Source organism: Sylvia atricapilla, chromosome 7, assembly GCF_009819655.1.
Source record: "Sylvia atricapilla isolate bSylAtr1 chromosome 7, bSylAtr1.pri, whole genome shotgun sequence".
In the NCBI taxonomy this organism is placed as follows: domain Eukaryota; kingdom Metazoa; phylum Chordata; class Aves; order Passeriformes; family Sylviidae; genus Sylvia; species Sylvia atricapilla.
The window spans coordinates 22,771,475-22,798,621 of NC_089146.1; the positions used below are offsets into that span (position 1 = coordinate 22,771,475).

The window sequence follows — 27,147 nt, forward strand, 5'->3', positions numbered from 1 at the left end:
GCACCTGTCCCATCCCCACACAAAGGGCTGAGCTTGGCAGGGGGCCGCACCCCAGCAGCAATGGAGAGCAGGGCAGCTGGTGTCCCCTCACCCCTATGTGCCCTCCACTTCAACCACCATCCAGGGATGTGCTACTCTGGGCTGGACACCAAATGACTGCTCCCTCAGGTACCTCTGTACCTTGTGCTATGCTTTTTATTTTCTCCCAAGCAGCACTTTGACACGTCGCAATATTCCCTGGACCCAGACTGAACCCTCCCTCCCTTCTGCTGCTCAGAGCAGGACAGCCCAGTCCTGCACAGGACCAGGCACAGCCCTACAGGCAGGAATGGTTACAGCAGCAGGTGGGAAAGCAGCACAACTCTGCATGGCTGCAGACCCCCTGCAGGACAAATCCCCTCCACCCAACCAGGCTCTAGGCTCAGGGCTTTGTTTTTAAGTAGGGGGTGTGTGAGATTGCTGTCTAGAAGGGCATCCCCAGCAACACAACTGGAAGAAAGGAGGCATTCTTACCCCAGCAGCATTTAAACAGGGCCCTGTTTAAGTTTAGGGCAGCAGAGAGCAGCCAGCAGCAGGAAGGCAGCTGCAACCATCCCATGTGTGCGACACTGGCATTCAAGTCACTGCCAAGGTTACTTATTATATTAAACCAGAAAGGAAATGCAGCTCCATTCAGTCTCAGAGAAGTCTTGTGCCCCAGCTGAGCAGGGTAAGGCCCAACATACTCTTGTGCATGCAAACAGTAGGGAGGCACCGAGGGTGTGGCGAGCGGGGATGGGGCTGCCTTCAACACTTCTGGGAGGCTACACATTCAGCTGTGCCATGCGCAAGCAAGCGACATCCCAGCCACATTTGCTCTTTGCTGAGGGGCTGGCACAGCCCCTCCCAGAGCATGGAATCCAGCCCGCCACTACAGAAGGCAGCCACATCCCAGCTGTATGTCTGAGCATGCAGAGATGTCCCCCACACAGCTCTGCCCTTCCCCCCAGTCCCATCAGTGTTGGGACATGGCTGTGGCAACTGTGGGTAAGTGCAGACCCTGGGCTGCTGCTTGCTTTGGTCAGTGTCTACCCAGCCCTGTCCTGTACAGTCTTCACCTCCCCAGGAGCATCAGCAATTTGCTGCACTAATTTTATATATGTACTAGGTCTAAAGTGTCAGTGTGTATTTGGTGGCCTATAGCTCCCAGGGAGATGAGCTGTCCTTGGCAAGGGGCTCTTGGTTCCAGTGTCCAGGCCAGAACCCCATGGCATCCATGTGGGAGGCCAGAGCCGTTCCTCAGGTCACAAGCGGGATCCTATGTCCACTGGCACACCCTGCCTCACCTGCCTACGACATGCTGCAGTTTGATGGCTTTGAACCGTGCGCCTGCGGAACAGAAAGAAGCACAAAGTGAGCAAGGGCAAGCAGGCTTCTTCCTCTCTCCAAGAGGGCACATCCAGTGCTCAAGTTCCCAGAGCTGTGCGCTCAGCAGTGATGCTGCCACTGCCCCAGGCTGGGCTGCCCTCCTGGTGAGGAAACTCAGGCTAGACAGAGCCTAGAGTAAGAAAACCCCAGGGAAGTCTCCTCCTTCACACAGCTAGACCAGGATCAACCCCACAGGCTATACCCAGCCTCACTCACCTGCCGCTGCAACTGCTGGTACTCTGCTTCACTCGCGGACAGTGCCTGGGCCAGTGCCAGATCCTCCTCCTCCTGGGTGCTGCTGGGACAGTGGTGCATTGTGTGCCTCAGCCTCTCTCAGGCTCACGGGCTGAGTGCTCAGAGCCCTTCTGCGTTTCAGCATCTCATGCAAACCCCCAGTGTATCTTAGGGCAGTGAGCAACTGAGGATAACTTCCAACAGGCACAGGGTTGGGGAGGGAGCAGAGGATCCAGCTGGGGCTGGCAGCCAGAAATCTGGGCCAAGGAGAGTCATGTTAAGTCCATTCTGTAAGACAGTGCTTTTAGCAGCACTGGGCACTGTGCCTGGGGATGTGAGTTCCTGGGTGTCCTCCATGAACACCCCTACTCCACCTACCATGCTCCAGCCAAATCCAATAGGTGACAAGTGGTCAGACAATAGTTTGCCCTGCTCTGTGTGTCAATCACTGTCCCCTACCAGCACCCCTATGACTGAGGCCTTGCTTGCTGAACAGAGTTCCCTGTTGGCTCTAGACTCTTCCTTTTTTCCCCGTCAGCCACATAGAGGCATTATATGGAAACACGTGCTGAGAGGAATGTTATCCCAGAGCCACATGATGCTTCCCCAGGGACCTTTCACACACAGGGTGAATGCACACCACACCACATGTTTTGGGGCTGTACCTGGGTGGCTGTGCTGAGCTGCATGCTGACTCTGCCAGGGACATCTCCAGAGCTCGCTGCAGTGCCTCTTCCTCGCTCTGAAACAAAACACATTGTCACCAGCTTGGCCAGGGTGGGGGGCAGGAGGCAACCCTGACACACATGTGGCAGGTACAGTCTTTCCTGCCCAAGGGTGGGAAATATCTTTCCAGGAGGCCAGACACAGCCAAGGTGAAAAAGTGGGGGCTCTGGACAGACTGGCAGTGCTCTCCCCCTGCCCAAGGGGATATATCCCTGCTTGCTGATGCAGAAGTATATCAAGAATACCAGTGGAAAGCAACCTCCAGTCTCCTCCAGACTTTGCTTGTACTACAGAAAGACAACACCCAAGGTAAACAGCTGGTGCACTTCGTCCCTTTGGGGAAGCTAAGCACCAAGCACAGCTGAGAGCTGGCATTTGCAGGCACCAGAGCAAGCTCCGATTTCTCACAGAGCATTCAGGATCACAGTCTGCCAGGGAAGGCCCAGCTGGGAGCCCAGTCATCTACAGAGTGTGGGCTAGAAAGCAGTTGTTGTAGACTCACTTCCTAGAGGGCACAGAAACCATCCCAAATGCCCAGGCCAAGCTACTCACCAGCCCATTCTGCAGCATGACAGCTGGAGGGGAGGTGCTGCGAGTCTGCGACACAGCTGCTCTGCCTCCCCTGCAAGCAGAAGAAAAGCTGCGTTATTGTCAAAGCAGGGAGCCCTGGTACAACTATCAGCCCTGCTGAGGCACAAGAAGGGAGCTGTTGCTCTGGCATTCCACGGAGAGCATAGCTCAGCCTGGTCATGCCCTCCTCAGAATTATAAGTCAGGCCATCACCTTACCTGGCTGGAGAAGAGGAGCTGTCTGCTGGCCGGGCAGCTCCGCTGCTTGATGCGGCAACTATTTTGGAGGAGGATGCCTGGGCTCTGGTAACAGCAGCATGCCTAGGACAGATAAGACACCTGTGAGAAACTCTTTCACTATCATGAGCAATTTCAAGGGATTGAAAGGCATTGAACACCTTGGGATATCAAGCTGGATAAGTGAGACACTTCCCTGGCTACTCTTCCTCCCATGTTGTGGCTGCTACTCCCAAGAGTTTCAAGTGCTGTTTCTCTCCCTGAAACCCTGTACCACGACAGGCAGAAACCACTGGCTACAGAATAAGTGGCTGGGAAAAGCAGCAAGAGCAAACGATTCAGCAGGCAGTACTGACAGCTTTTGCTGCAGGAGAGACTGTGCATACTGGTGTGCTGGGTGCTGCAGGAGGACACCCCAGCACATGGGGCATGGAGTGTGACAATGCAGCAGTCCCACACAATAGGTCAGGAGGAGCTGGGCTTCTTCTCTGTCACCCATCTGGCAAACACAGCCCCACCCCTCCCAACCTGTCTGTTCTCAGGCCCTCACCCTGCTTTGGAAAGGGGATGCCCTGCCCCACTGCAGTCATGGTCCAGCGGGTGCCGGTGCTTGAGGCAGTAGTTCTTGTGGCACTGGTCACAGATCACCTTCATCATCTCCTTCTGCTTGCAGCCAGGCTTCAAACACTTGTTGGTGAAGATCTGAAAGATGACACAGCAGCGGTGAAAAGGAGCACATGCTGAGGGGCTGGGGCCATCCCTTCTCTCCATGCCAGGCCCTGGGCACTGACCAGCCTTTCCCACCAGCGTATCTTCTGCAAGGCTCTGAAGTTTGTCTCTGAATACTTTCTCTAAGTGTCTCTGAATAATTTCTTTAGACAGTTCATTAGTAATTCGCTGGTGCTTTAGTCTCCATAGAGAAGAGTCTCCACAACCACAGAATGCACAGCAGGAGAAAGAGTGCCTTGCTCAAGGACTCCTGCCCTCCATGCCACTGCAGTGGGGATATCCCAGGGCATTCCAGCTGCTGCTGGGCTGGATTCCTGCAGGGCCAGCACTCTGCAGCAATTCAATCTCCTGGCAAGATGGGGTAGCTAATTGCTGACTGCATTTTCCTAATAGCAGCATACAGTTTCCCATCCTTATATCCCAGGTGGCCGCCCAGCCCCATTCCATCACCACCTTGTTCCCAGACTGCCTCCACAAAGCCCTGCAGATGTGCACACTTCGAGCTCACCAACCCTCCCTGCCATCAGCCTGTGCCAGAGACAGCACCAGGCAGGGCTGAATCTGTGTTGTTTTCATCTGATTCCCAGGCTCTGACAGAGTCACACAGTACACACCTTGCGTTTGCGTTGTGCAGGGTCAGACTTGCAGTCACGGTCAATGTGCTCACCCACCACAATATCAGGCATCTCCTCTCGCCTCACAGGGACTGGGGTGTTGCAGAGGGGGCATACTGGGACCTGCACATCCTGCAGAGACAATAAAAGAGAGCTGGGAGCAGGTAGCTGGGTAACCTTGAGTACTGTAGAGTCATCTCTCTCTCTTTCAGGACCTGCCTACCATGGCTTCCACAGCTGCAGCTGCAGTTTGAGATCCTGCTCATGACCCTCCAACCAGCCTGCACAGCAGGTGCAGAGGCACCTGGGAAGGGAAGATGGTATGGCTGGGAGATGCCCAAACCACTTTACCCAGTGGGAGAGGGAGGGCAGGATGTTTGTGGCACTGAGATGCAGATCCTGACTTTCAGGTACATCTTCAGACTCACTCCATGGGGAGTGAGGGGGACTGCTCAAGTGACCAAAGTCACCACAGATTATTATGACCAGTGGCTAGAAAAGCTCAGCGGCTCCATGCAGGAGGGTGGATGAGACCTGTCCTCTGCACTTACCTTCTTGTAGGCAGAGGTGCAGTTGTGCTGGGCATAAGCAATGTGATCGGTGCAGAAGATCTGCTCGCAGGCATCACACTTCAGGGGAAGGAAGTCTAGGAGCAGGATATGGCATGGCAGAGAGCACGGATATCAGTATTGCCCACTCGCAGCTCGAGGGCCTCCCCCGACTTTTCCCAAAGGCACAACAGTGACCCGCGGCAAAGCCAGGGCCACACCTCTCATCCCCCCCGCATGAAAACAAAAGGGCTACAGGTCCATAACCACGTCTTCAGAAATACCCAGGGCTCCTTCTCAAAACCTGACGTCCTCGAGATCAGGAGTAGCATCCTGAATCACCCCCAGCACCCCGTGAGCTGCCGGCCTCAAACCGATGTGAAGTGATGATGCCACAACCGCCACGGGCTTCGCCCACCGAGATAACGGGGGTACGGACGGGCCCCAGCGGCCCCGCCATCCCCGGGCAAGAGCCGCTGCCCACCCGGGTACAGCCACCGGCGGATACCCGGTCCACCGGCACGGACAGCCAGCCCCGCCCTAGAGGGGTGCCCAAGGGCTGCGGGAAGGACCAGGGACCCCTTCGCTAAAGGTACCACGGGCGACACGGCCCGCCCTTCAAGCCCCGCTACCGAGCGGGCGCTCGGCGCCGCCCCGCCGCCTCCCCGCAGGCCGGGCTGCCCGGTCCGCGCTGTCCCGGCCCAAGCCCGCAGCCGTCTCCCCGGCGTGCGAGCCGTACCCACCCCCCGGCTCCCCCCGGCGCTCACCCAGGCGCTGGCAGGCGGACCAGGAGCAGTGCGCGCCCAGGTCCGGGAACTCCATGGCGGTACTGCCGCCACCGGCCCCGGCGGCCCCGCCGCGCCCGCTTCCGGCGGGGCGTCACAGGGCGGGACCGGGCACGGCCCCGCCCCGGCGGCCCTCGGCCCGCCCCGCGGCTCCGGGCGGCCCACCGCACCCTCCGCACGGCCTTCCTTCGGGAGCACCGCGGGGACGCGTGGGAACACCAGCACGGGACCGGCCTCGGCGCTGGGGGAAGGCTCAGGGCAAGGCGGAGTCCACGAGGGCCAGGGTCAGAACCATCCTGCCCTGCCAGGCCAGCAAGAAGTGTCTCTGCCGCCATGGGACAGATTGAACTTTTCCCTCCGTCCTTCCTCCCCTGCCCCAAGAGACACAAACCACGGATCCTGCCGTGTAACAGAGCTCCTGGATCTATTCCAGCCACCTCGGAGTCTCCACGTGCCATGCTATGATGCCCAGCAGAGCACAGATGCTAGAAGGGTCAGTGGTGTAAAAGGCAAAAGATGCCATGGCAGCAAGAAACTGGAGTACTGAACAGGGCCAGGAGTGAATTTCATTGATAGCAAAAAAAATCAACTCCGCAGCCACCCAGTAACAGAACTCAAATGAGACAGGGGAAAAAAGCAAGTATCGCCCAACACCCTGTTCCAGCAGTGACACAAAAGACAGTAACAGTCTGCAGAAGAAGTCTCTTTGCACAATACCCACCTGCCCTTGCCCCCTTACTGCTACCCTCTGCTCCAAAGACCCCTTTTCCCTTTGCTTGCCCCTGAGAGCCACATTTGATTGTGCACCCCATCCCTCCCCCCTGACAAAACCAATGAAAGTTAAAATTATTTACACTTTTAGCCATTTAAAAACCCAATAAAATAAGATTGCATATGTCCTACTGGGGGTGTGGGTATTAGCAGCAGCTACAGCTAGCTCAGCGTGCAAAACAAAAGACAAACAGAAGACAGACCAAAATACTGCACCATTACTAGGAAGCGTTTGCTGGGGTTGGTGTTTCAATTGTGGCATAAGACTTCTAGAAGCCGGCTCCTCCCCAGCTGCAGGGCCTCCTGCTCAGCCAGTGAAGGCCAGGCTCTAGAAGGATGGAAAGGATTCATACACAGCACATTAACACTGATGCGTTTCCATCCCAGTCAACACAAACATCTAAAAACCCACTGCACATTCACTGTGTGAGTTTTTCCTTCTTTCCAGTGATGATGGAGGAAAAGGGGGAGCACAGGTAAGACCTAAGACATAGATGCTGCTGTCATCACTGCCTCCTCCTCATCCCCTTGCTTTGGCAGCTCAGCAAGCATGGGAGAGGAGGGAGACGGAGCAGCCTCTTGTGCCTCCTGCTCCTCTCCAAACCCCAGCTCTACATCCATTTGCTCCAGCTCCCCCTGATCCAGTAGCTCAAAGTCATCTGCTTCCTCCTCATCCTCCGGTGGAGCTTCTGTCTCTGTCTCCACCACTTCACTCTCTGACAGGTGTGCTTGGAAGCTCAGTTTCTCTTCAGGCTCTGTGGGGAGGAACTCGGAGAGGGGCGGTCCCTCACTGGCCTCTGAGGACCGCAGGAGGGCAGAGAGGGTGTTCTGCACCGCTGTGGTGATAGCAGTGGTGACGATCTCCTCGCTCAGCGTGTTAATGCAGATGCCCAGGCCTGGGGCAGGGACAGTCTTTGGCTCTGCGTTGCCTCCTGCCGCTTGCCCGCTCCCATTGAAGTGCGTATTTACAAAATGGAGAGGAGACGCGAGGCGAAGGATGGAGAGGTCAGAGTCCGTGGCCTCTTTGTCTGCTGAGTGCAGCTCACAGGCAGCGTGGGCAAGCTCAGGACTCAGAGGCACATCAAACGCATCTTCATCACTCTGTGGTCCCAGATCTCTGGAATGATATTCTTCCACGGATGGAAACTCAGCCAGGTCCTTGGAAAACGACTCCTCCGGCTCACTGTGCAGGCTCTGCTGATCCAGGTCTGAAAGGCACCAGCATTAAGGTACAGGCTCTCTCACCTTGACCTCTAACCCACCCTCCCCCAGCTGACACCATAGCTGACTTGCAGGTACCTTCCCCATTCTTGGAGCACAATAGGAAGAGGTCTGCAGTTATTCCTTTCTGCCAGTGGAATGATTCACATGGAATGTTTCTTATGTGATCCTGTTCTATGTGCTCTGTGCTCAGAAAGGACTTCCTGCTCCAGCTCACGCTCTCTGCATTTAGAGCCCCCCATTAAAACTCCCAAGGTCAGGGAAACTGTGCTTACATCATGTGGCTGCTCCTTCCCAGACACCCAAGTGGCCACTGAGTAGTTACTTCCATGCTCCTCACCACTAACCAGTCCTTCTCTGAGCTAGTAAGTCTGACCTGTTTCGCCCAGCATCATACATGGGTGTTTGACTATCCTATTCAGTTATTTCTGCAGGACTTTGTGGGGGGCCTTGCTCCCTTGCTGAAGTCACAAGATGGCATTGCTTTGTGGGGCAGTAATTACAGGCCAATGTCCACTTAGGACCAGCTTATGATCAGCCATGAAGTCAGGGCATGCTGCACTACTTTTCCTTCCTCCTTTCAATGCTCTTCTCATGCAAATAGCTGCATTCTCTCCCTGTCCTCCCATTTGTGAGACTCATTGTTCTGGGCCAAAACACTGAGGATAAGGGGAAGCAAGGTGTCCCATCATGTACCTTCAGAAACGTCCGTCAGCTGTGGGGTGGTAGCCCTTGAAACAGAAAAGCCCCCACTCTCCAGGATAGAAGCCTCCTCATCAGAGAGCTCAGAATCTGTGATTGACAGTGCCAGGGCAGTTTTCTTCACATCCACCTGCATGAGATGAAGGCAGAGAGACAAATTCCTGCGTGTCTAAGTACCCATGCTGCCTATGGGCACCTCCAGACCTTCCAGGCAGAAGTCCTTGCTGGAGGGACAGTGTGATGGCAAAGTGCTCCCTTCATTGGAGGGAAGGGCAGTCTCAGCTCACTAGCTTTCCTGCAATAAATCACCACCCGAAGGTTTGCCTGCTCTCAGTGAAGAACACAAAAGAGACAGCACAAGATGGGATGAGACTGTAGGAGTCTCAGAAGGCTTTGATGCTTCTTCCTCTCCTGGGGATCATGAAGGAGAACACTCCTTCCCTTATGAATTCACACAGAGTGCAAGGAAGCCTTCTACAAGTAGCAATGGTTCAAGAAGTATCCGCATTCCTTTGGAAACAAGTTTCACACCTCAGCTCAGCTACATGTCCAGAGCTACTGCTTGGTTTGTTTCTGCTGTGCAAATACAGAAAGGTCGCACACAATCTGTCTGAAAACAGAGAACTGCGTAAGACACGCTAGAGCTGCTCAACTCCCTTTTCCGGTTTTGAGGAGCCCCTGCACATTACAGCAGGGGTGTTCATTTCTTCAGGAGACACTCACATTCTCTGAGCATGAAGCATAACCATCAAAGTAATTCTGAGGCCAGCAGGAGGCTTGGGGCATGGCTGGCCCTGCCCTGCTACTGCATCACCAGCTCTGTGGCACTGAATTCTCAATACCCAGATTGAAGACAATGGCCTTCACCAAACACATACCCTTCTCCCCTTAGAATTTTGCAAAGAAGTGATTTATTGCTCTGCTGTGTGTTATCATTGTTGTTGTACTCAGACCACCCCTTGGCTCTCAAGTTGCTATAGACCAGAGAGGAGGGACTGGCTCCTGCTGAGCTCTTTGTGCTCTTACCACTGGGGAGAAGCCCGACAGCTCTGCTTCACTCTCACTCTCAGTCTCTGCTGTTGGCTCATCACCTGCTGCAGGCTCGCTCTTCCCTTGTCGCTCTGTGAGAAAGACAAGAAAGACTCTATATGATACTGAAGGAATTTTCTGCCTTTATATATCACTTTCCCCTACTTCCCCTGTGAAAGTGTACAGAGTTCCTGGAGACAAGCATAATTTGTTGCTCTCGTGTGCTGTTCTCAGGATCACCTGGGAGCACACAGTTGCTCTCCACTTAATCCTTAGGCTTCCACCTCTCTTCCCCTGGTCCTCTGCAGTCTGTCACCACAAAGTGTTGGCAGACATGGTCTCCTATTGTCCTTTTGCTATGGCTCCACCCTTGTAATACAGCACCAAAAAAAACTACAGAGGTGGTGATTCCTTACTCTTCTTCTCATGCTTGTGGTGCAGCGTCTCTGCCTTCATACTGTAGTCCAGTTTCATCAGGACAGGCTCCAAACGTGTGTACATCCTCTGGATCAGCTCATGGTAGACCACCAGAGGCCAGAGAAGAATGCTGAGCACTGTGGACATGGAATGCAGGGACTGTGAGGGACATATCAAGCAAAACCCAACTCTTCCTGTGGTGCCACTGAGAAAGTCTTCAAGGGAAATGCATTTCAATGGCATGTGCTTTCCCATCTGACTGCCTAAAAATTCTCATCCACGGTTCTTCTTACTCATTGCAAAGCTGCTTGATCTATCAGGTTTTCCTGCCAGATCTTAGATAGAATTCAGATTTATGTTAAGATGAAGCATAAGCCCTTCTCTTCAGCCACTGCACCCCAGACTCAACATGCAACAGAAGCCCTGAAATTAGCTTAAACGAGAATTAAAACTAAGTATTACCAAAAATTTTATACAGGTAGCTGCATAGAGCTCATGTGTAGATGCACTCGCAGCAAAGCACCAGAAAAGAGTTATTAGGGACTCATGATGCAGTGAAAAGATGTGTTTACCAACATGCAGCTTTGTTAACAACACTCTCGATATGGATTTGCCCACATTGGGAACTGAGAGACTGTAACTACATGCTTCCCTGGAGCCTTGGCCAGCACAGCCTCAGCAGCGGGTAACAGTGGGCACCAATGTTTTAGTCACGGCTCCCTCTCCTGCCTTTGCAGTTGTACTGCATGTACGCGCTTAGAGAGATTTCCTGGAACACACTCTCTGTAAATGGATTCATCACCTAGTACAGATCCCCTCGAAGAAACTACAAATCTGCTTTTTCCAGCCTATCAACAGCACAGTTAGGTCATGTCTCAGCTTAAGTCAGACGAGCGCTGCTTATACTCACAAATGATGTAGGAGATCATAATGCCTGGAACATAGTGTCCAACTACAGCCAGAATCAGGCAGCCTGAACAAACACTCATGCAGAACTGAAGGAAGAGAGAGGAACAAACAGAAGTGACAAGAGGCAGAGATACATCTGTGCAACCCATGCCAGAAACCCATTTAGCACAACATGAGGGATGGTCCTAACCAAGTCAGTTAGCCAGCTCTGCACCAAGGACATTCAGGTGCTGACAGTCACAACTCGGACAGCTCAGTTGGGTTAAGCTGTAAGCATTAGAGGTTCAAGCGCAGGATGACCAAGGTAACCCAATGGCCCAATAAAACAAATTAAAACTTTATCAGACAGTTCTTTATTAAGTAAATTACATTCCTTGAGGATATGATAGGATATTGCAAATTGCCACTAGTACATCTCTCTGTAGAGCTCAGCACTTCAGGAGGAAACTGTACTGTCCTGACAGAGACAGGAATCTGCTACACCAGATGCTGTGCCACTGCTGTGCCGTAAACCAGCTGGTAGAAGCATTAGCAGAGCCCATGCACCCATCAGACTAGGATCCTTCTGCTCTGGAAAAAGTGAAGTATAATGGTGCAGCCCTGATCGTTTGTCTTACATTCTCCGGGGGGCAGGGAGGGGCAGGGGGAAGTGAGACTAGACAATCTATAAGCCAGGGCATGGGTTCAGATATGGACTATATCCTGCAATTAAGAGTTTAATTCAAAATGCAGAGGGTCTGCAAAAGCTAAGGTTCCTCTATGAGCTTTGCTCCCAATGAACTCATTCTTTATGGGCATCTTTGGACCTGGTCTTCTACTCCCTGTGGCTGGGACAGAAAAGGAGTAATAGGCAGTGCTAGAAACCCACTCTTTTTGGCACACTTCCTGGAATGCCAGGAAGCCTGACACAATCCTAGAGGTTGGTCTGTCCTACTTTTTGTGATGCAAAGGCAGTCCCTGTCTACAAATCCTCTCCAAACAACATACATCACACCCATTAGAACGTGTTTAATGACAAGTTTCCATGCACTCAGAAACAGCACTGTGTTTGGCCTTTGCTAGCAACAATCTTGGCTAGTGAAATAGGACCAGCTTAAGAATGGAACTCATTAAAGGGCCAGAGGCAGTAGACTTCCCTTTTTTCTCCCCAGTCCCAAGCTAAGAGCTTCCTTTGCACACTAGGAAATAAAACCAAGTATAGCAAATCATTCACAGGAGGGGTGTAAGTTCAGCTCCAGTTTACAAATACTGGAAGTCAATTATTCATTATTTAAACTTCCCATGGCATAGAATCTGCAAGTAATGAACAGCAAATATTGGACAGGGATAGCAATTGTAAAAATACTGAATTTACATTCTTCCATCTCTTAAGGCAGTAGTAATAGAAATATAAGCCTCTGCAGAGAAGAGTAGGTATCTCCAGCTTACCTTGGCAGGATTTTGCCTCTTGTACTGTAGCAGTTCCTGCAGGTACAGCCTGAAGGTGACCCAGCTCTCTGCCAGACAGTGGCACAGCTCAGGGACACTGAGCAGGTGAGGTTGTGCCCCTGAAGTCACCCCCTCACTAGAGACAGACAAGAGCAAGAAGACAATCTTTGAACATGGTCTGTTTTCCTGGCGGAGAGGAACAGCTGCATCAGGAAGCAGAGCTCCTACCAAAGGCTTGACAATACTGACTTCATTTTTAACTGAACTACAGAAGATGCTTGATTTGGAGACAGTTTTTCCCTTCAATCAGGAAGAAAGTCAAGAGACACCTGAGGAAAGCAGCGGCAGATACCAGCCACAGAATCCCCATGCCACAAGCCCAAGATGCAGAGCAGTTTACTCAAAGCCACACAGACAGAAGCATTGGAGGTGGAACTAGTTACGTGGCCTCCTCGGGCACCAAGTCCGAGGTAGACAGAATGTGGTGCTCAGACCTATAACCACGGCCAAGGATGCAAGCCACACCACTAGAGAGAGCACATTCAGCCTGTAGAAGTCAGTCTCAGTGATCTTCTCTCTGGGGGACTCTTAAAATAGTTCAGGAGAGATCCAGGGAAGAAATCTAAGAGCTCTTAACATCAGAAGCACTTGAGCTTTATTGCTACTGAAAGAACACTAGCTTTCCCCAGAGTCTCAACTGTGGCTCCTGAGCTGATAAGCAGCTAGCACTGCAGAAGTCACTAGCAATGTTTTACAGCAGGAGCCATGCAGTTCATTGACAACAGCAAAAAAAGGATGGGTGAGATCACCATACTAAATTAAGACTTCTCCACTCTCCCCACTCCCCAAGAACACATCTGTTAGCTTACCTCTCTCCTCCTGGCTCCTCTGATGCCTGTGCTGTAGAGAGAACACAGCAGATTAGTCAGCCAAGTAAAAAATACAACCTGACATTTTTACCAGTAGAACAGAGCAGAGCTGGAGATGTATCATCCTTAGCTAGGGATGCACCCCAGGGACCTTCTTTGTGCGCTCACACAAGCAGGAATCACTGGCTTGGAGCCTGAGCTGCAAAGGCTTTAGTGAAGCGTGCTGGGAGACTTGGAGCAGCAGAGCACTGGTCTCTGGGCAACCCAGCACACCTTGCAACCCAACACACACACAGCAGGGCACTCGTATCTGAGATGCATCCTGGTGCTTATATGGGGCTCTCCACTCCAAGGATCATGCAGCTTTTGCTCGTGTTCTTCATGTCTGGGCAGTGCCATTCCCACAGTGGGTGCCAGCACTTGTCATTCAAAGTGGGCTGCCAGCACAGTTTTGGAGCTGGGCAAAGCTTCAGCTTCCATCTCGGAGCTAAACATGGCACCAGGAGGTCTGAGCTGCATTTCCCACTGACCAGCCCAGTCCTTGGCAGGATGCTATGTACAAATACCAGAGATGTCCCTGCTGTCTCCATCTTCTTCCATGGAATTAAGCAACAAATAGCAGCCTTTCTGCATAATTTTCTAATTTTAGGGCTCTTTTATGTCCCCTGACAGCCTTTTGTGCCAGGCACAGATATAACTATACTCCTAAAGTCCATCACTCTGAAAGGGAAAGGCTCTCCCATTACTCTCTGCACTGAACCCAGTTGATGATCAAACAGGGACTTAGTTCATGCAGTATGGAAGAGAGGAGTGTTGTTTCAATGGTAGAGGTCATGTACGATTATGTTCTGCTTTTAGATACACTGAGAAAAAAGTTCTAAGACAACTGAAATTCATGAGCCTGGTTGCTCACAGATTTGGATATCCTGGCAAGCTGACTGGTGTCTCAGGATGTACAGGGCTCAACCAAAGCTTTTCTATCAACACAGTCTTTGTAAGTCTCCTGTGTTTAACAATGCCCTGTTTATGCTGTGATAGCTCATTGAGGTCTACCCTCCTGTACTAGTCCACCCACTGTCCTAGAGCTGGCAGGGACTGATATATTTTTGATGCTGTTTGACCAGCAGCAAACTTGGTGCATGAGGTTATAACCTTAACCCTGTCTCCCACACTGCATGTCACCATGTCAACAGAACTAAAATAAAGGAGGAGAGTTTAACCTCAGAGACTACGCTTATAGAAATGGGCTAAAGAAATGCAACGTGTGCAAAAAGGGGTTTGAATCCTCCCTGGAGTCACCACCCAGGCACAAAGCCCAAGAGTGGCAATGACTCCCTCAGGGAAATGCAACAAAGATGCGAACAACGGTCACTGCAATCACCCAGCGAGACTTCAGACTCCACCCAGCTGAAGCGACAGAAGAGATCAACTGCTTGTAGCAGGCCGGCCACCCTTCTCCCAAGACACAGGATGTTGGGCCAAGTCTGCCAGACTCCTCCTCCCGCTGCAGGCACTGCACCAGCCGGCTCACACAGTGGAGCAGGAGGCCAACCACCCAGGGGAGGAGGCGATTCTTTGAGAGCGTGACCCAGATTTCCAGTAATCAGGCCTGACAAGATGAGTCGACTGCTCTCAGACTGAGCTGCCCATTCGCTCCTCTGCCCATGAGCACTTGGCATGGCATGGCATGGCGGCTGGGGCAGCTCACAGAGGGAGCTTGGGCTGCAGTATGAATATTATGGATGCAGCTCCACCCCCACAGGGCAGCTGCTCCCCTCCAGCAACCGCCATTGCTGTGTTTTGTTATTGTGCTCAGGAATCTAAAGCTGCTTAATCACAGCGCACAGAAATCCAGCTCTATCTCTAAGCCTCATCTATTACCTGCGTTAAATCACCAAACACATTACATCTGGCACTGGCCAGTCTGTGAGGGCTGGCTACACCAGTCGTGCAGTGTATCACATGAGGAGCTGGGACACTCGCCACCTCTGTTGGACAGATGTGCCAACAACACAGTAAGTGGAATGGTACAGGAACCCCACTCCTCTCCGACTGGCTGCAGTCATCCAAGCTATCCAAAATATACCAGCAGAGGGAGTGAAACAATTCTCCTCAGTTGATCCTGAAGGTTTCAGAGACACTTTGGGGAGCAGAACATTTCAGCAGGCTGCAGGGTCTTCATGTGATTTCAGCTATCTGGCAAAACACAAGCTGTCTTTAAGATCAACAGTATGTTGCTTCCTGTAGTAGAGCAGTCTGCCTGCTGACCATCTCAAAGCACTGGAGTCTTAGACCAGTTGTAAGAACAGCCCAATCCCAAAAAACCTAGAGCATTTCCAACAGGAAATGGTCCCTTAGTTAAGGTTTAACTCCAACCTATGCTGAAATACTGTCAGGCACCAGTATAACTAAGTCGGCAAGCAGGACACCCAGAGCTGGCCTCAGATTATCAATAACTGGCTGAAATCTTTCTGTCAGCATTTCACACTGGACTGTGGATTAATACAAATCACTTGACATACACCAGACTCTTCTGAGAGAACAGACAGCCATGCAGGAGTTTAGGTTATGCTAGGTTAGGTTATGTTGGTACTGACAAATTATTGCTGATGGATTCCTTGGCTCTTACAGGCTTTCAACGTTCCTCCAAGAGACAATTCTTCATCTGTGTGTAAACTTTACCTAGAAAACGGGACCTTTTTAAGGAGTACTAGCATTCAATTACCAACTAGCATTGCAACACAACTTTTCCTAGAGATCTTCCACACTGCACTCTCCTGCAGTGACCAAAACACAGCTGCCAAACAGCGATGCTACCAAAACAGCCCTGCTTGACACCCATTCCAGGTGAAACTGGAGATGCTCCCTAAGCCCTTAAATAATGTTTAAGTAGAACTCCACATAGATACTGAGAAAATACCCTGCATGTGAGCTGAAAATATGCAGTCCTTTCTGAAAGGGCCTAAAAATGTTCCACATCTTGATGCTGTTAGCATGACCCTGATCACAGTGTGTGAGTAACTGGAAAATACATGCTGAGGTTTTAGCATTCCTTCAGAAGTCTTTGTATAAGCAGTCATCTGAGACATACACAACTGTCACAAGCTGAGGTTTGTGTATGCACATGCTGACTCTTGAAGGTATGGTACCAACCCATCTCCCAGAACTCCAGAAAAGGCTAACAGGAAGCACTAAGGAGGCAAGCCACAAAGGCGCAGCTCTGCTTCAGCAGGAAGTGGAAGCCAAACAAGAACCCCTAAGTGTTCAGAAGTACCGATTCAATGGGAGGCCCCTCAGGAATGCAGAGCACCACGCTTTCCCGGCGGAAGCAAAGGAAACATGGGCCAGTGGATCATGTCAAAATCAGGGCTGTGACCTAAACAGGCACACCAGAAAGATGTCCCTGTTCTCTGCAGCAGAAAAGCAGGAAGGCATGAAATATGTGAAGAACACTGAGGAGAGGTATAGTAGGAGGTGCACGGAGTTCTAGCAGATCTGATGGCATAGGATGAGCCTAATCCCTGGTGTTGCTGTTTTGTTTGCTTTTTCTTTTTATTCTTCATGGCTCTGCATCATATAAATTTTGAAAAATTATTTCAGTATGAATTTCCTATTTATTCTATGACAACACAACTTTTACTTGCTGGAATGATTCCACTCCCACCTGCCTCAATGACACCATTCTGTACTGGACATCAGGCTTTTGCATTTCTGGACATGTTTCAAGAGAGGTGGTTTGGGTTGGCTTTAAACTATTCCCTAAAAAACCAATGTGAATAAGCAGGAAATTAAATTGGCCAGTCCAGTTTAACTGCCTGGTTACCTGAACCACACAAAGCAAACAGTTTCAAGACTACAGCTGTAATATACCTAATCTTATCAGGATTTCTGTGAAAGGACCCTTTAAGTCAGTACCCTTTTAGGTCAAATAAAGGGCACCTTACAAACACACGTATAGAGGGGCATTCATTCAGAAACTCTCACTAGAGTAGAGAGGCAGGGATGGAGGACCCTGAGCCACCTTTGAACAGTAGCAGTAGATGCAGTAGGCAGGTCTGGGTTCTGTCATTTAATAAACTCCAAAGTAGGCACTCAAAGCAGACAGCAGCCAATCCATGTCTATCATCTTTACGAGGCTATTCCTCTTGCTGCTTTTGTGTCTAATGTTGGCACAGACCCTTCAATAAATGGGAAAGATAAGACAGGTGATCAGATTCACTGACTACCTGAAGATCAGATGCTATTCAGTACAGGTACAATAGACTAACTGTTGCTGCTGTCAGACCTCATCATCCACTCTGCTACCTGCCACAAGAAGTGGCTCTCATTTGCTCTGCTTCTTTCAGGGCATAAGCCCACACTTAACTTAACCAACACAGTTCCATCCCCTCCTTTCCTTCCCTCAGCTCAGCTGGCTGTAAGTGCTCAGACTTGAAATGGTCTTTTTGTCACATTTTCAGGAGAGAAAGGACACACCAGGAACACATCATCCCTGTCACTAGCTTCTCTGGCAAGCTAATTGGGCCCCTTAGATGCTCTTAAAATTAGCCACTCCTAGAATTTCTCAACAGTGGGAGCAATTTTCCCCCATGCCCAGAGTATTAGGATGCATCCTAATAAGTTAAGACACAGATAAGAGGCAGCACCAGTATCTGGGCCTGCAGTAAACATAGGAATGGGGCTTCCATGACTGCTGAGAGAGCCCAGGAAGGGCCAAAGCCATAGCCTAGCAGCTGGTAACACTAGAACCATGTCACTATCTACAGTGCTAATCATCACATACCTGAGAAATCAAACAGGAACCTGGGTTTCCACTTCTCCAACAAGAGGATGCCAAGGAGGGACATGCTGAGGAGAAAGAGGGGTCTCAGGGAAGTAGAGGAAAACAACCTAGAAATGAAACAGAAATTGTTAGGCAGGGAAAAGGCAGCAAATTACTGCTCTTGATGAGCAAACAGATATAGTTGAAAGCAGAAATACCCAACTGCTATGGGCCACTGCTGTGCCATAAACCAGCTGGTTTAGTGAGCATTGTACTCTGCAGACACCCTCCCACAGCACGTTCTCAAATGGTGCCTTTGCCCACCACCAGACAGCTGACTCCCAGCGCTCTCCTCTGCTTCTGAGCTCCTCCCTGGGTGGCAAAACAAAGCTAATGCTCACTTGTACAAGTCCCTCCAAAGCCTCAGGGTGGAGGGCACTAGATAACATAAAGACAAACTGCTGTAGCAGAAAACTGTTTGCAACTCAGCCTGTTTGCTGAAAACCTACATCCCATTTGTCATGGCAAGGTCCAGCATTACATGCAGGTAATGCATCTTGCCATTCCAGATGCCCATTCTCTTATCACAAACCTCTCTCTGTTTCACCAGAGCCTTGCTGGCACTTAAACCGTTTAGTTGCTCACTCGACTTTATCACAAAACCTTTCATGTCCTACATCCACACACAGGCTGAAGCCACTTGCCAGCTCACACAATACTACTCACACGCAGCTGTGCAATGCCACTCAAAGAGTTTATCTCACCACTCCACAGAGATTCAACAGCAAAGGTGCCAGGGTGCCACCTGTGTCAGCAGTGGCTGTCTGTATTCATCCTTTTCTCTAGTTCAGAGGAGTTGCTTTTAAGTCACTCCAGAAAGAAATGCATTCATCTTCACCTCTTCAATGAACACTCCTTTCCAGAAAGGAGGAGTGGTTTTGCTTTTTTACCCTGCTCCTCTTCAGTGTTTGCCAGTAACTAATGACAAACACACTGAACAATGAGTGGAGTCAGGGAGAATCTCACAGTGCAGAGCAGGGAGGGGTTCCCACTAAGTCACAGGTGGAGAACTGGAAGTGAAATGTCTCACTGGACAGCGCAGAACAAAAGCTGCACTTTCCATGGGTTTACAGGACTTTTAACGATCTAAACAACAGTGTTTGTACTCCTTCTCATTGAACAGCAGTTCTGTAGCTCAACACATCACCTCTGGAACAATCTCCTAATCCACCTCATTTATGTATTGCAGTTAAAAGATGCTGGCTGAATCCTCCATGGGACCCTAAATGATTTTTACTCCTCTGCAGTATTTAAATCTCTCTCTGCTGTCCCATATTCTGGGCACTCTTTGTTCTTCTCGACCTTTTCACACACAGTCCCTGGGCTGTCATTGTCTACTACCCCCGCCACCTACACCTCTCCCCCTCCTTCTCACTTCATAGCTCTGCTCTGAGACTTTTCAGCTGGTAGAGTTGTCCAAAAGTTTATGTCTCTGGCTACCACGTATAATTCTGATAATTGGGTGGATGACGGAACAGAATGTGAGCTGCTTATTCAGAGAGACTTCAAAGGCTGTTTGGTTACTTACTTTTCCGTCCTCTCACTCCAGAATCTGCCCCTTCCTATTTCATCTGCAACCAACATTTAACTCTTTCCCTGGCCACTTCTGACCTTTTCTGCCGGGAAGGCCACTGGCTGAGAGCATTTTCATCAGTAAAACTGACTCACTGTTTATACAAACAACCAGGCTGCTTTTCCTTCCCATCCACAGCTGGGCTCTGCCACTCACACTCCCATCTCCTCATGCTGCTGCCCTGCCGGAGTGGCAGAGAAGGGAAAAGAGGAAAGGGGGAATGCTCTAGCACCAAAACCGAGTGAAAAATCAGCACCTGCCGGCAAAGATTACGGAGCAGAAGGGTTTAAATAAAACGCCCCAGGGCAGCTGCCGATGCAGGAGGCCGTGGAGCTCTCTGACCGCAGTTACCGAGTGAAACGAACTGATAAAACACGGATGCAAAAACTAAGCAGAAACGTGCCTGGGCGAGGCTCCAGTCGAGCCCATCTGCATTTTATTATCGCGGGACAAGGCAAATCCTCCTGGCACTTTCTCCCCTCAGGGAGGGGCCTGTTTATGCCTGTCAGAGGAAAACAGCTCGGCTGCTCCCGGCCGTGCATATCCCGCGGCGGTGCGGACTGCGGGAACGCACGCCGCCGGAGCCCAGGCACATCGCCGCGGGCCCCGAAGCCTCCGCACGCCGCGGGCACGGGCACGAGCCGGACGGGCGGCACCGACGGCCCCCGGTCCCCCTTCCCGCCCCAGCTCACCAGAGGGCCCCGCCGAGCGCGGCCGCCGTGACCAGGCTGTACAGCGGCCTCTCCCACACAAGCAGCCGCTGCGCCGTCGCCAGCGCCGCCTCCCAGCCCCGCAGCCGCTGCCGCAGCGCCGCCGCCAGACGCGCCGCTGCTGCCGCCGCCGCCTCCTCCTCCTCCTCGGCCGCCGCCGCCGCCGCCTCCTCGGCGCGGCCGCTCGCCATGGCTGCGGGCGGGGGAGAGGGCGGAGGAGCCGCTGTCACCGGCCCGGGCGGGCGGCACCGCCTGAGGGACCGGCGGCCACTGCCGCCGCGCGCGTGCGCCCGGGGACGGATGAGGCGGGCGGGGGGGAACCGGGTGACACCGGCCGCGCGTGCGCCCGGCGGCGGGAGGGGCGGGCACCGGCCGCGCCCCCGCGCCGGAACAGGAAGGGCGGAAGGGCGGGCGGCGGCGGCCAGCCTGGGAGCGGCTTGGAGCGCTCCGCTCCCGACACTGCGCCGGGCCTCGGCCTCGGAGCGGACCGGCACCGCGCCCTCAGAGCCGGCACCGTATCGCCGCAGGGGATCTGTCAGCCCCCGCCCAGCGGAGGAGCGGGCAGGATGGAGCTGGACGAGCTGCTCCTGGACGAGGAGGGCGCCTTCTCCCTCAGTGGGTTCCAGGAGTTCACGGTGAGTATCCGCGGCCCAGCCTGCTCTTAGGTGATGCCTCGGGGTGATCCCCCCTATCCCCCTCTCCCGGGGAGCCCCATGTGGCCGCACGACCCGGCCCGGTGTAGCGCTGAGCTGGGTTGGGGTGGAAAGGACGGTATGAGGAGTGCTCTGGGCCTTCCTCACGTTCCTCTGTGTGCCTTCAGTTCCTGCCTAGGCACCAGCAGCTGAGCGAGAGAGTGCGAAAGCGACTCTATTATGGCTGGGACAAAGACTGCAGCCTGGATAATCTCTCCAGCCCCGTGGCAGGTAGGTTGCTGATTGTCCCCAGATGGGAACGCTGAGTCAAGGGGGTTGGAAGTAGCCCAAGGGCCGAGACCGAGATAGGTCACCTGCTTCCTCCCCAGCGCCAAATCCCACCCCTGCCCAGCCTTTCCCACTCGGTGCAACACAGCAGGGCAGAATGCCAGGGTCTCATGGTTTCTGTTCTCTGTTTTGTTGCCCCGTCTGGCCCATTGCTGCATTTTTGACCTCTCACTGGTGTATAAAGTCCTTTAGATTGCTTGTGCATTCCTTGGCAGAGCAGGTTATGAACTTGTTCCTGATGAGAGCTGTCTTAGGTAATTGCTTGTGCTCTGCAAAACATCCAGGGCTTTGTTCAGCTTCAAGTTGGGAGCTCCAAGGTGACAAGTTCTTGCTGTGTTTGTCTGGATTGCATTTTTTTCCTGTCGATTTAGCAGTGTTTGGGGAGCAGAAGAATGTGGCTGGGTTAAGGCTGAGGAGCTGGTTCAGATGATGGTGGAAAGGACTGGAAAAGGGCAAGCAGTTGTTTGCTAGAAGGCCTTTACTGTGTGGTTGTCTCAGCATTTCCTGTAGCTGATTGCTAGGAGAATGGACAGAAGTTGCCAGGAGGCTGTGTGTGATGTGCCTTGGTGAGGAGGAGGATGCTGAGCGTGTGGTGCCAGGACGGACCCAGGCAGAGCAGCCAGCTGCCTGGGCACTGCTGGGAGTCACGAGTTCCAACACAAGAGGTGTGAGGTAGGCTCAAGGCTGACATTACACTGGGGTGCAAGCTGGGACTGTTCTGTGGATGAAAGTTCAAAGGGTACAGTCATGCAAGAAATCTGTTGGGGGCTATTAACACTAACAATTGCCATGCATTCAGGAAATGCCATGGCTTCAGCAGCTGGGGGCAAGAGTGGTGCATGGAGAATGTGTCCATGGGCTGGTCTGCTTTTACAGCCTTCCTTCACCAGCTGCTTTCAAAAAATGGGAACCAGGACTATGACATCTGTCTTAGTACAGCTGTGTCATTGCTACCTGGCAAGTTTATGGCACTGTTCTCAAACAAGATAGCGGCTTGTTGGGAGAGTGCAATAGCAGGAAAAGGAAAAGGTCTTTGGTATTGGGAGTTGGTTGCAGAAGGCAGTATGGAGCTGTCTGAGGAGAGAAGTTGAAATATGAATTTGTTCCTTTCGAAACAGAAGAACAGTAACCACACTCAGTGGTTAGAGAGTTGCTGTGAGATGGGGAAACCAATCAGCTGCTCTCCATTCCCTCTAGGGCAGGACACTGTTGTGAATTGGATTTGTGGGCTGAAGAATTTGGTTTCATATCAGGACAGAGCCTGTAGGGATCACTTGGGATGTTGGTACTACCTCTGTGGTGGCCAGGAAGGGCAGAGAGAGCAGCAGCAGTGGGAGAGGCTGAGAGCAGCCAACGGGTGGCTGGAGCTGTGTGTGCCTGGCTGTACATCACAGTGGTTAATGTGTAGGGAACTTCCTCAGAGGGGTGTTTTCTGAGCTTGGTGGCTGCTCTGTAGGCAAATCACTTGTGTTAGTGCAGCTGTTGTCTTAGTTGCTGAAGAGATGTAGAAGGGAGGGGTTTGATGATGCTTCCTCTGGTAGCTGGAAATGCAAGGCTGCTGGGATGAGCTCTGCTCTCAGCTCTGTCAGCCAAGGGCTCAGAACAAAGTGGAGTTGAAGTATCCTGTCTAAAGCTTCTTGCCTAGCATCAGACTGTAGTGCTGCTTCGGTTGTCCCCAGCTAGTCCTACTGTGTAGGGAAGTGAGAAGAGAGCTGCTGGAGCCATGTGCCAGTGTATGTCAGTGTCTGGCCTTTTCAGTGCTTGAATGCTGAGACACGTCCTTGAGTGCAAGGAAAGCAGACTGAGCTGCAGTTACACTGTATCGCTGCACCCCTTAGTGCCTTCAGGCAGGATCTCGGGGGTGCTGGGGCTGTGGTGTAGAGGAAGCTGGATCCCTGCTGAGTAGATCTGGAGGGGGAAGATGCTGCTGGTTGGAGAGGAGCAAAGGACCATGAAAATCTGGTGTGGCATCAGGTGCAAGAAGGCCTCCAGAAGGGCTCTCTGAGGTTCTGCAGGGTGAGGGCAGGGTGTTTTTCTGCAGCTAACTGCTGGTGGTTCCCCGTGACACAGACCTGCTGATCTGGCACTGCCGCAGGGCCTTGGTCACTCACATCCTCTTCCTGCTGTGATCTGCCTGCCCTGCATGTTTGTTTGTTCCTCACTTGTCCTTGACCTCTGATAAGGCCTCGTAGTTTAAATTAAACTTGAAGGGCTGAGCAAACACCAAGACCTGATGGGCTTGTAGGGAGAAGGGGAAGGGTAGGCATGGACTGGACCACTTGGGACTAACTCTTTTGGTGCTTTTCTGTCATAGATATTGCTGTGGAGTTGCTGCAGAAAGTGGCTCCCAGTCCTATCCGCAGACTCCAGAAGAAATATGTGTCTCACGTATCTCGGTAAGAAGCAAAACCTGTCCCTTCATGTCCTGTGTCAGAACTTGGAGCTCTGGTCTTACCTGTGATTCACTTCTGTCCCCTGGGCCAGCCACTGGCTTTGTGCCTAGACCTGATTAGTGTCAAGGAGAAGCTGGAGGCACGGACAGCAGGCACAGTGACTTCCTGATGCAGCCAGCTTCAAGTTTATCCTGCTCTCTGGGGTGTATATGTGCTCTCGCTACTGGGAGTCAGTACTGCCTGGATCTGCAGCTCCCTGGGTAACCAGGTTTAACCTGGAGCCTCCTTTTGGCATCTGAGCCCTGGCAGCATGCCTTGCTGCAGGCAGGGCTGCTCAGTTTAGAGTTGACTGTGCCTGGGAACAGAAACCAGGACTTTCTGCTCTCCACCCTGCACTTTCTGTTGCTGCAGCTCAGGACAACTGCATAGAGCTGGCAAGGCTGTGACCTATATAGTGATTTGCTAAACCTTCCTACTGTCTGCATGGGGAGAAAGCAGCCAAATTGTGTTCTAGTGCCTGGGGCATTTGTAGCATTGATTCTTGTCCTGTCCTACAGGGAAGCTTGCATCTCGCCCTGCTCCATGATGTTGGCACTGGTTTACATTGAGAGACTCCGGCACCGGAACCCTGAATACCTCCAGCAGATCTCGTCTTCAGACCTCTTCCTGATCTCCATGGTGAGTGGTGGGCAGAGGGGTAACTGAGCTGGAGGGAAGTCTTTAGGCGTGCAATGGAGGCTGAGATCCTGTCCTTTGTGCTACTTTTAGATGGTTGCAAGTAAGTACCTGTATGATGAAGGTGAGGAGGAGGAGGTGTTCAACGATGAGTGGGGAGCAGCAGGAAAGGTGGATGTCCAGACCATGAACACACTGGAGATGAACTTCCTGAGTGCCATTGTAAGTGAAGCTGTCACTGCTAACAACTGTTTCACAGAGCAGGGGAAAAGACACATTGAGGGGAGTCTGGATTTCTGTTTTCCCCCACATGCCCCCATGAAGGGATAGAGAAAGATGTGTCTGGGTGCCGGGTGACCTGTCCTGACTGCACTGACCTTTAACTGCTGTCCTGGCAGGACTGGAGTCTCTACACAGATCCTCGGGAGCTGTTTGAAGTGCTGAGTTGGCTGGAAGGACGGTAAGTGTCTAGGGTTGGGGTGATCCGTTTATCTGTATTGCAGCCTGGCTCTGCCTTTGCTTGGAGATAACCCTGCTGAAGTGAAATAAGAGGTTGCAACACCTGTGAGCCTTAGCTAGGCCCTGCAGCTCCCTTCTACAGAGCCTAAGCAGGGTCTTCTCCAAGCCTGCCTAGGCTGAAGTTGCTTTGATGAGAAAGGTCTGAATCATGTCCACCATTCCCTTCTTTTTTTCTTGCAGTGTGGCTGAAAAACAGGGCATGTGGCGTGGCTGGTTCACCTACACAGATCTGTGTGTCCTCATGGAGCAGTCCATGTGGCAGCATGTGCTGGGCCAGTTCTACCAGCAAGTGGTAAAGGTAAGGGCATAGGAGAACAGTTAATTGCGTGAATATGGACACAGCAGGCCATGGATTTGGAGCAGGACCCTCCTTTCCACTGAGAGCAGCACCGTGGTTTATTCCCTGTTGAAGAGGGAAGCTGTCAGAAGATGCTGATTTGCAGCTGCTCTGCCTGAGGCACCGCAGCCTGGTCGGTGCTGGGTAGTGTCCCCTGTGCTGGACCTCAGCCGCTCAAGTCATGGTGCAAGGACATGGTGGTGGCATGGCAGCAGCTGGGTACCGGCTAGGGTTTTGAACAGGAACTGTTGGCTTTTAGCTGGGACGTTTTGGTTTGTGATATTTAGCCCAGCTTTGGGCAGGCTGTGTGCTGCCCACCATTAGCAGTGTGACTGCCTGCTCTCACTGAAGCTGATGATGTGTTTTTCCATCGCAGCTGCTGGGTTGATCATGGCCATGCCGCATCATGGCTGATGGGGAGTGCTGCTGCTGGGGGTGTCTGGGCTAACATCTGGCTTCTCCTTAGCTGGCCTGCCTCCTGGGTGTGGTGTACCTGACGGGCTTCGCAGCCATCTTCGCCTCCATCACTGTAGTGCACCGGTCTGTGTGCATGAGGAATGTCGGCACTGCAGCCCCCCGGCCTGCGCTGTTCCCTGAAGAGGGGAGATGCCAGCTGGATGTCCAGCCAGCCCCAGCCCCTGGCCAGCCCCGGCCCGAGCTGCCCAATGTCTCCTCAGCCAGCTGCACCTGTTGCCTGGGGGAGAATAAGGCAACCGAGGACCCACGGACCAAGGAGCCACGTCGTGGAGGTGTCACAGCGACTGCACTCTACCTGTGGGGCAGTGTGATGACAGCTCTATCCTACCCAAAGGCACCTGATCTAGCCCAACACAGGAGCCTCCCACAAGGTCCTTTCCGGAAAGTGCCCACTGCCTGTGAGAGATCCAACCGTACCGCCCCCACTGCAGCCCCCAGCCAGCCTGGCCCCTTTGGACTCGCCGTGCTCCCGGCTCCTCCGGTGCTCCACTGCCACGCTTGCTCAGCCACTGCCGGCCCCACATGGGACGCAGCCCCCAACCGTGAGGACTGGCTGGGGCCCCTGGGGCTGAAGCAGTGCTTCTTGCATACTGCTACGGATCTCAGTAGAATCAAGAACTTCATTTTTCCCAGCTAGGAGTATAGGACAGCAGCCCCTATCCCCTTCCCTTCTAGTGTGGCACAACTCACTTCCTTGCACTTCTGGGACCCCTGATCCCTGGAACTGCAGGGGGCTGAAGGCCCCTGCATTTACTTTCAAACCAGCATTTGTATCCCCCCCACCTAGGGCAGGGATGTTCTTCACTTAGGGGCTGCTGGGACAGGTTGGGATAGAGCTGGCTTGCTGGGGTGGGAACTTAATACCTGGAGGATAAATATGGGTTGCCTTTGGGTTGGGGTGCTTGTGCAAAGTGGTATTGCACCTCTTCCTGTAGTGAGTGGTGTTGGACAGAGGTGGCATGTGGGATGTTGGAGGCTGGGACTGTGTGTGCAGGGTGGAGGGGCTAAAGCAATGACCCCAGTGAGAAGGTGGGGTGTTTGGGGTAGGGAACAGGAGGTTGAAGGAGGTGGAAGTAAGCTAGCTGGTCATAGCAGTACTTACATTTAGGGGCTGTTAGGCCACTCCTTGCAAGAGTGACATCAAGCAGGTACCCTGATGTGGCTGTGCCCTGCTGGGCTTGGTGGGGATGAGGTGTGGTTAGGGCTGAACTTCCTTATCCTGCTTGTGTTGGGTTTTTTGAATCTGGGGTGCTCTGTGACCCCATCCCCAACCCTAGTTGTCTGTGTCTGTGAGAAAACAGTGCCTGACTGCTCCCCAGAGTGGGAAGAAGGCACCTTGTCTTGCTGACCAGGCCAGCTCATCATGCCCCTTCTTTTTACTGTGGATTTTACACCTGTTTTTCACTCTTTTGTAGATGCAAATCTCTTCCAATAAAAGTAGTTCTTGCCGTGTGCCTGCCTTGTCC

At 52.3% G+C, this 27,147-nt stretch overlaps 3 protein-coding genes across 4 annotated transcripts; 1 reads left to right on the plus strand and 2 right to left on the minus strand.

Moving 5' to 3' along the window:
- Positions 1-177: 177 nt before the first annotated feature.
- Positions 178-5,971, minus strand: ZFAND2B (zinc finger AN1-type containing 2B). 2 transcript variants are annotated; one of them, XM_066322949.1, is made up of 9 exons: positions 5,832-5,971; positions 5,068-5,162; positions 4,517-4,648; positions 3,724-3,875; positions 3,156-3,257; positions 2,920-2,980; positions 2,307-2,383; positions 1,624-1,702; positions 178-1,368 (listed from the first exon to the last, which is right to left on the minus strand). In XM_066322949.1, exons 1-9 carry the CDS (start codon positions 5,884-5,886, stop codon positions 1,330-1,332), a joined length of 792 nt encoding a protein of 263 aa, XP_066179046.1. In that variant the 5' UTR covers positions 5,887-5,971; the 3' UTR covers positions 178-1,329. The 2 variants fall into 2 exon arrangements, with proteins under 2 accessions (XP_066179046.1, XP_066179045.1); XM_066322948.1 differs by having other exon boundaries at positions 1,624-1,705; positions 2,920-3,007.
- A 724-nt stretch (positions 5,972-6,695) lies between these two features.
- On the minus strand, positions 6,696-20,491 carry RETREG2 (reticulophagy regulator family member 2). Its single transcript, XM_066322939.1, has 9 exons — positions 20,283-20,491; positions 17,979-18,085; positions 13,196-13,226; positions 12,327-12,462; positions 10,900-10,984; positions 9,989-10,126; positions 9,570-9,664; positions 8,538-8,673; positions 6,696-7,828 (listed from the first exon to the last, which is right to left on the minus strand). The coding sequence occupies exons 1-9, from the start codon at positions 20,489-20,491 to the stop codon at positions 7,104-7,106; spliced, it is 1,662 nt and encodes a 553-aa protein (XP_066179036.1). The 3' UTR covers positions 6,696-7,103.
- A 308-nt stretch (positions 20,492-20,799) lies between these two features.
- CNPPD1 (cyclin Pas1/PHO80 domain containing 1) lies at positions 20,800-27,135 on the plus strand. Its single transcript, XM_066322941.1, has 8 exons — positions 20,800-20,935; positions 21,121-21,223; positions 23,595-23,676; positions 24,231-24,351; positions 24,442-24,570; positions 24,747-24,808; positions 25,048-25,165; positions 25,671-27,135. Exons 1-8 carry the CDS (start codon positions 20,867-20,869, stop codon positions 26,316-26,318), a joined length of 1,332 nt encoding a protein of 443 aa, XP_066179038.1. The 5' UTR covers positions 20,800-20,866; the 3' UTR covers positions 26,319-27,135.
- Positions 27,136-27,147: the final 12 nt, after the last annotated feature.

Bases quoted from the DNA above. Each gene is read 5' to 3' on its own strand.
- ZFAND2B (XM_066322948.1), bottom strand. From the start codon at position 5,886: ATGGAGTTCCCGGACCTGGGCGCGCACTGCTCCTGGTCCGCCTGCCAG. The intron at 4,649-5,067 runs GTAAGTGCAGAG...TTGTCTCTGCAG, and splicing joins GCACCTCTGCCTACAAGAAG to GATGTGCAGGTCCCAGTATG. The intron at 3,258-3,723 runs GTGAGGGCCTGA...TATCTGTCCTAG, and splicing joins CATCCCCTTTCCAAAGCAGG to GCATGCTGCTGTTACCAGAG.
- RETREG2 (XM_066322939.1), bottom strand. From the start codon at position 20,491: ATGGCGAGCGGCCGCGCCGAGGAGGCGGCGGCGGCGGCGGCCGAGGAG. The intron at 12,463-13,195 runs GTAAGCTAACAG...GTCTGTCTCTAG, and splicing joins GAGGAGCCAGGAGGAGAGAG to TGAGGGGGTGACTTCAGGGG. The intron at 7,829-8,537 runs GTACATGATGGG...GGTGCCTTTCAG, and splicing joins GCTGACGGACGTTTCTGAAG to ACCTGGATCAGCAGAGCCTG.
- CNPPD1 (XM_066322941.1), top strand. From the start codon at position 20,867: ATGGAGCTGGACGAGCTGCTCCTGGACGAGGAGGGCGCCTTCTCCCTC. The intron at 20,936-21,120 runs GTGAGTATCCGC...GTGTGCCTTCAG, and splicing joins GTGGGTTCCAGGAGTTCACG to TTCCTGCCTAGGCACCAGCA. The intron at 23,677-24,230 runs GTAAGAAGCAAA...CCTGTCCTACAG, and splicing joins TATGTGTCTCACGTATCTCG to GGAAGCTTGCATCTCGCCCT.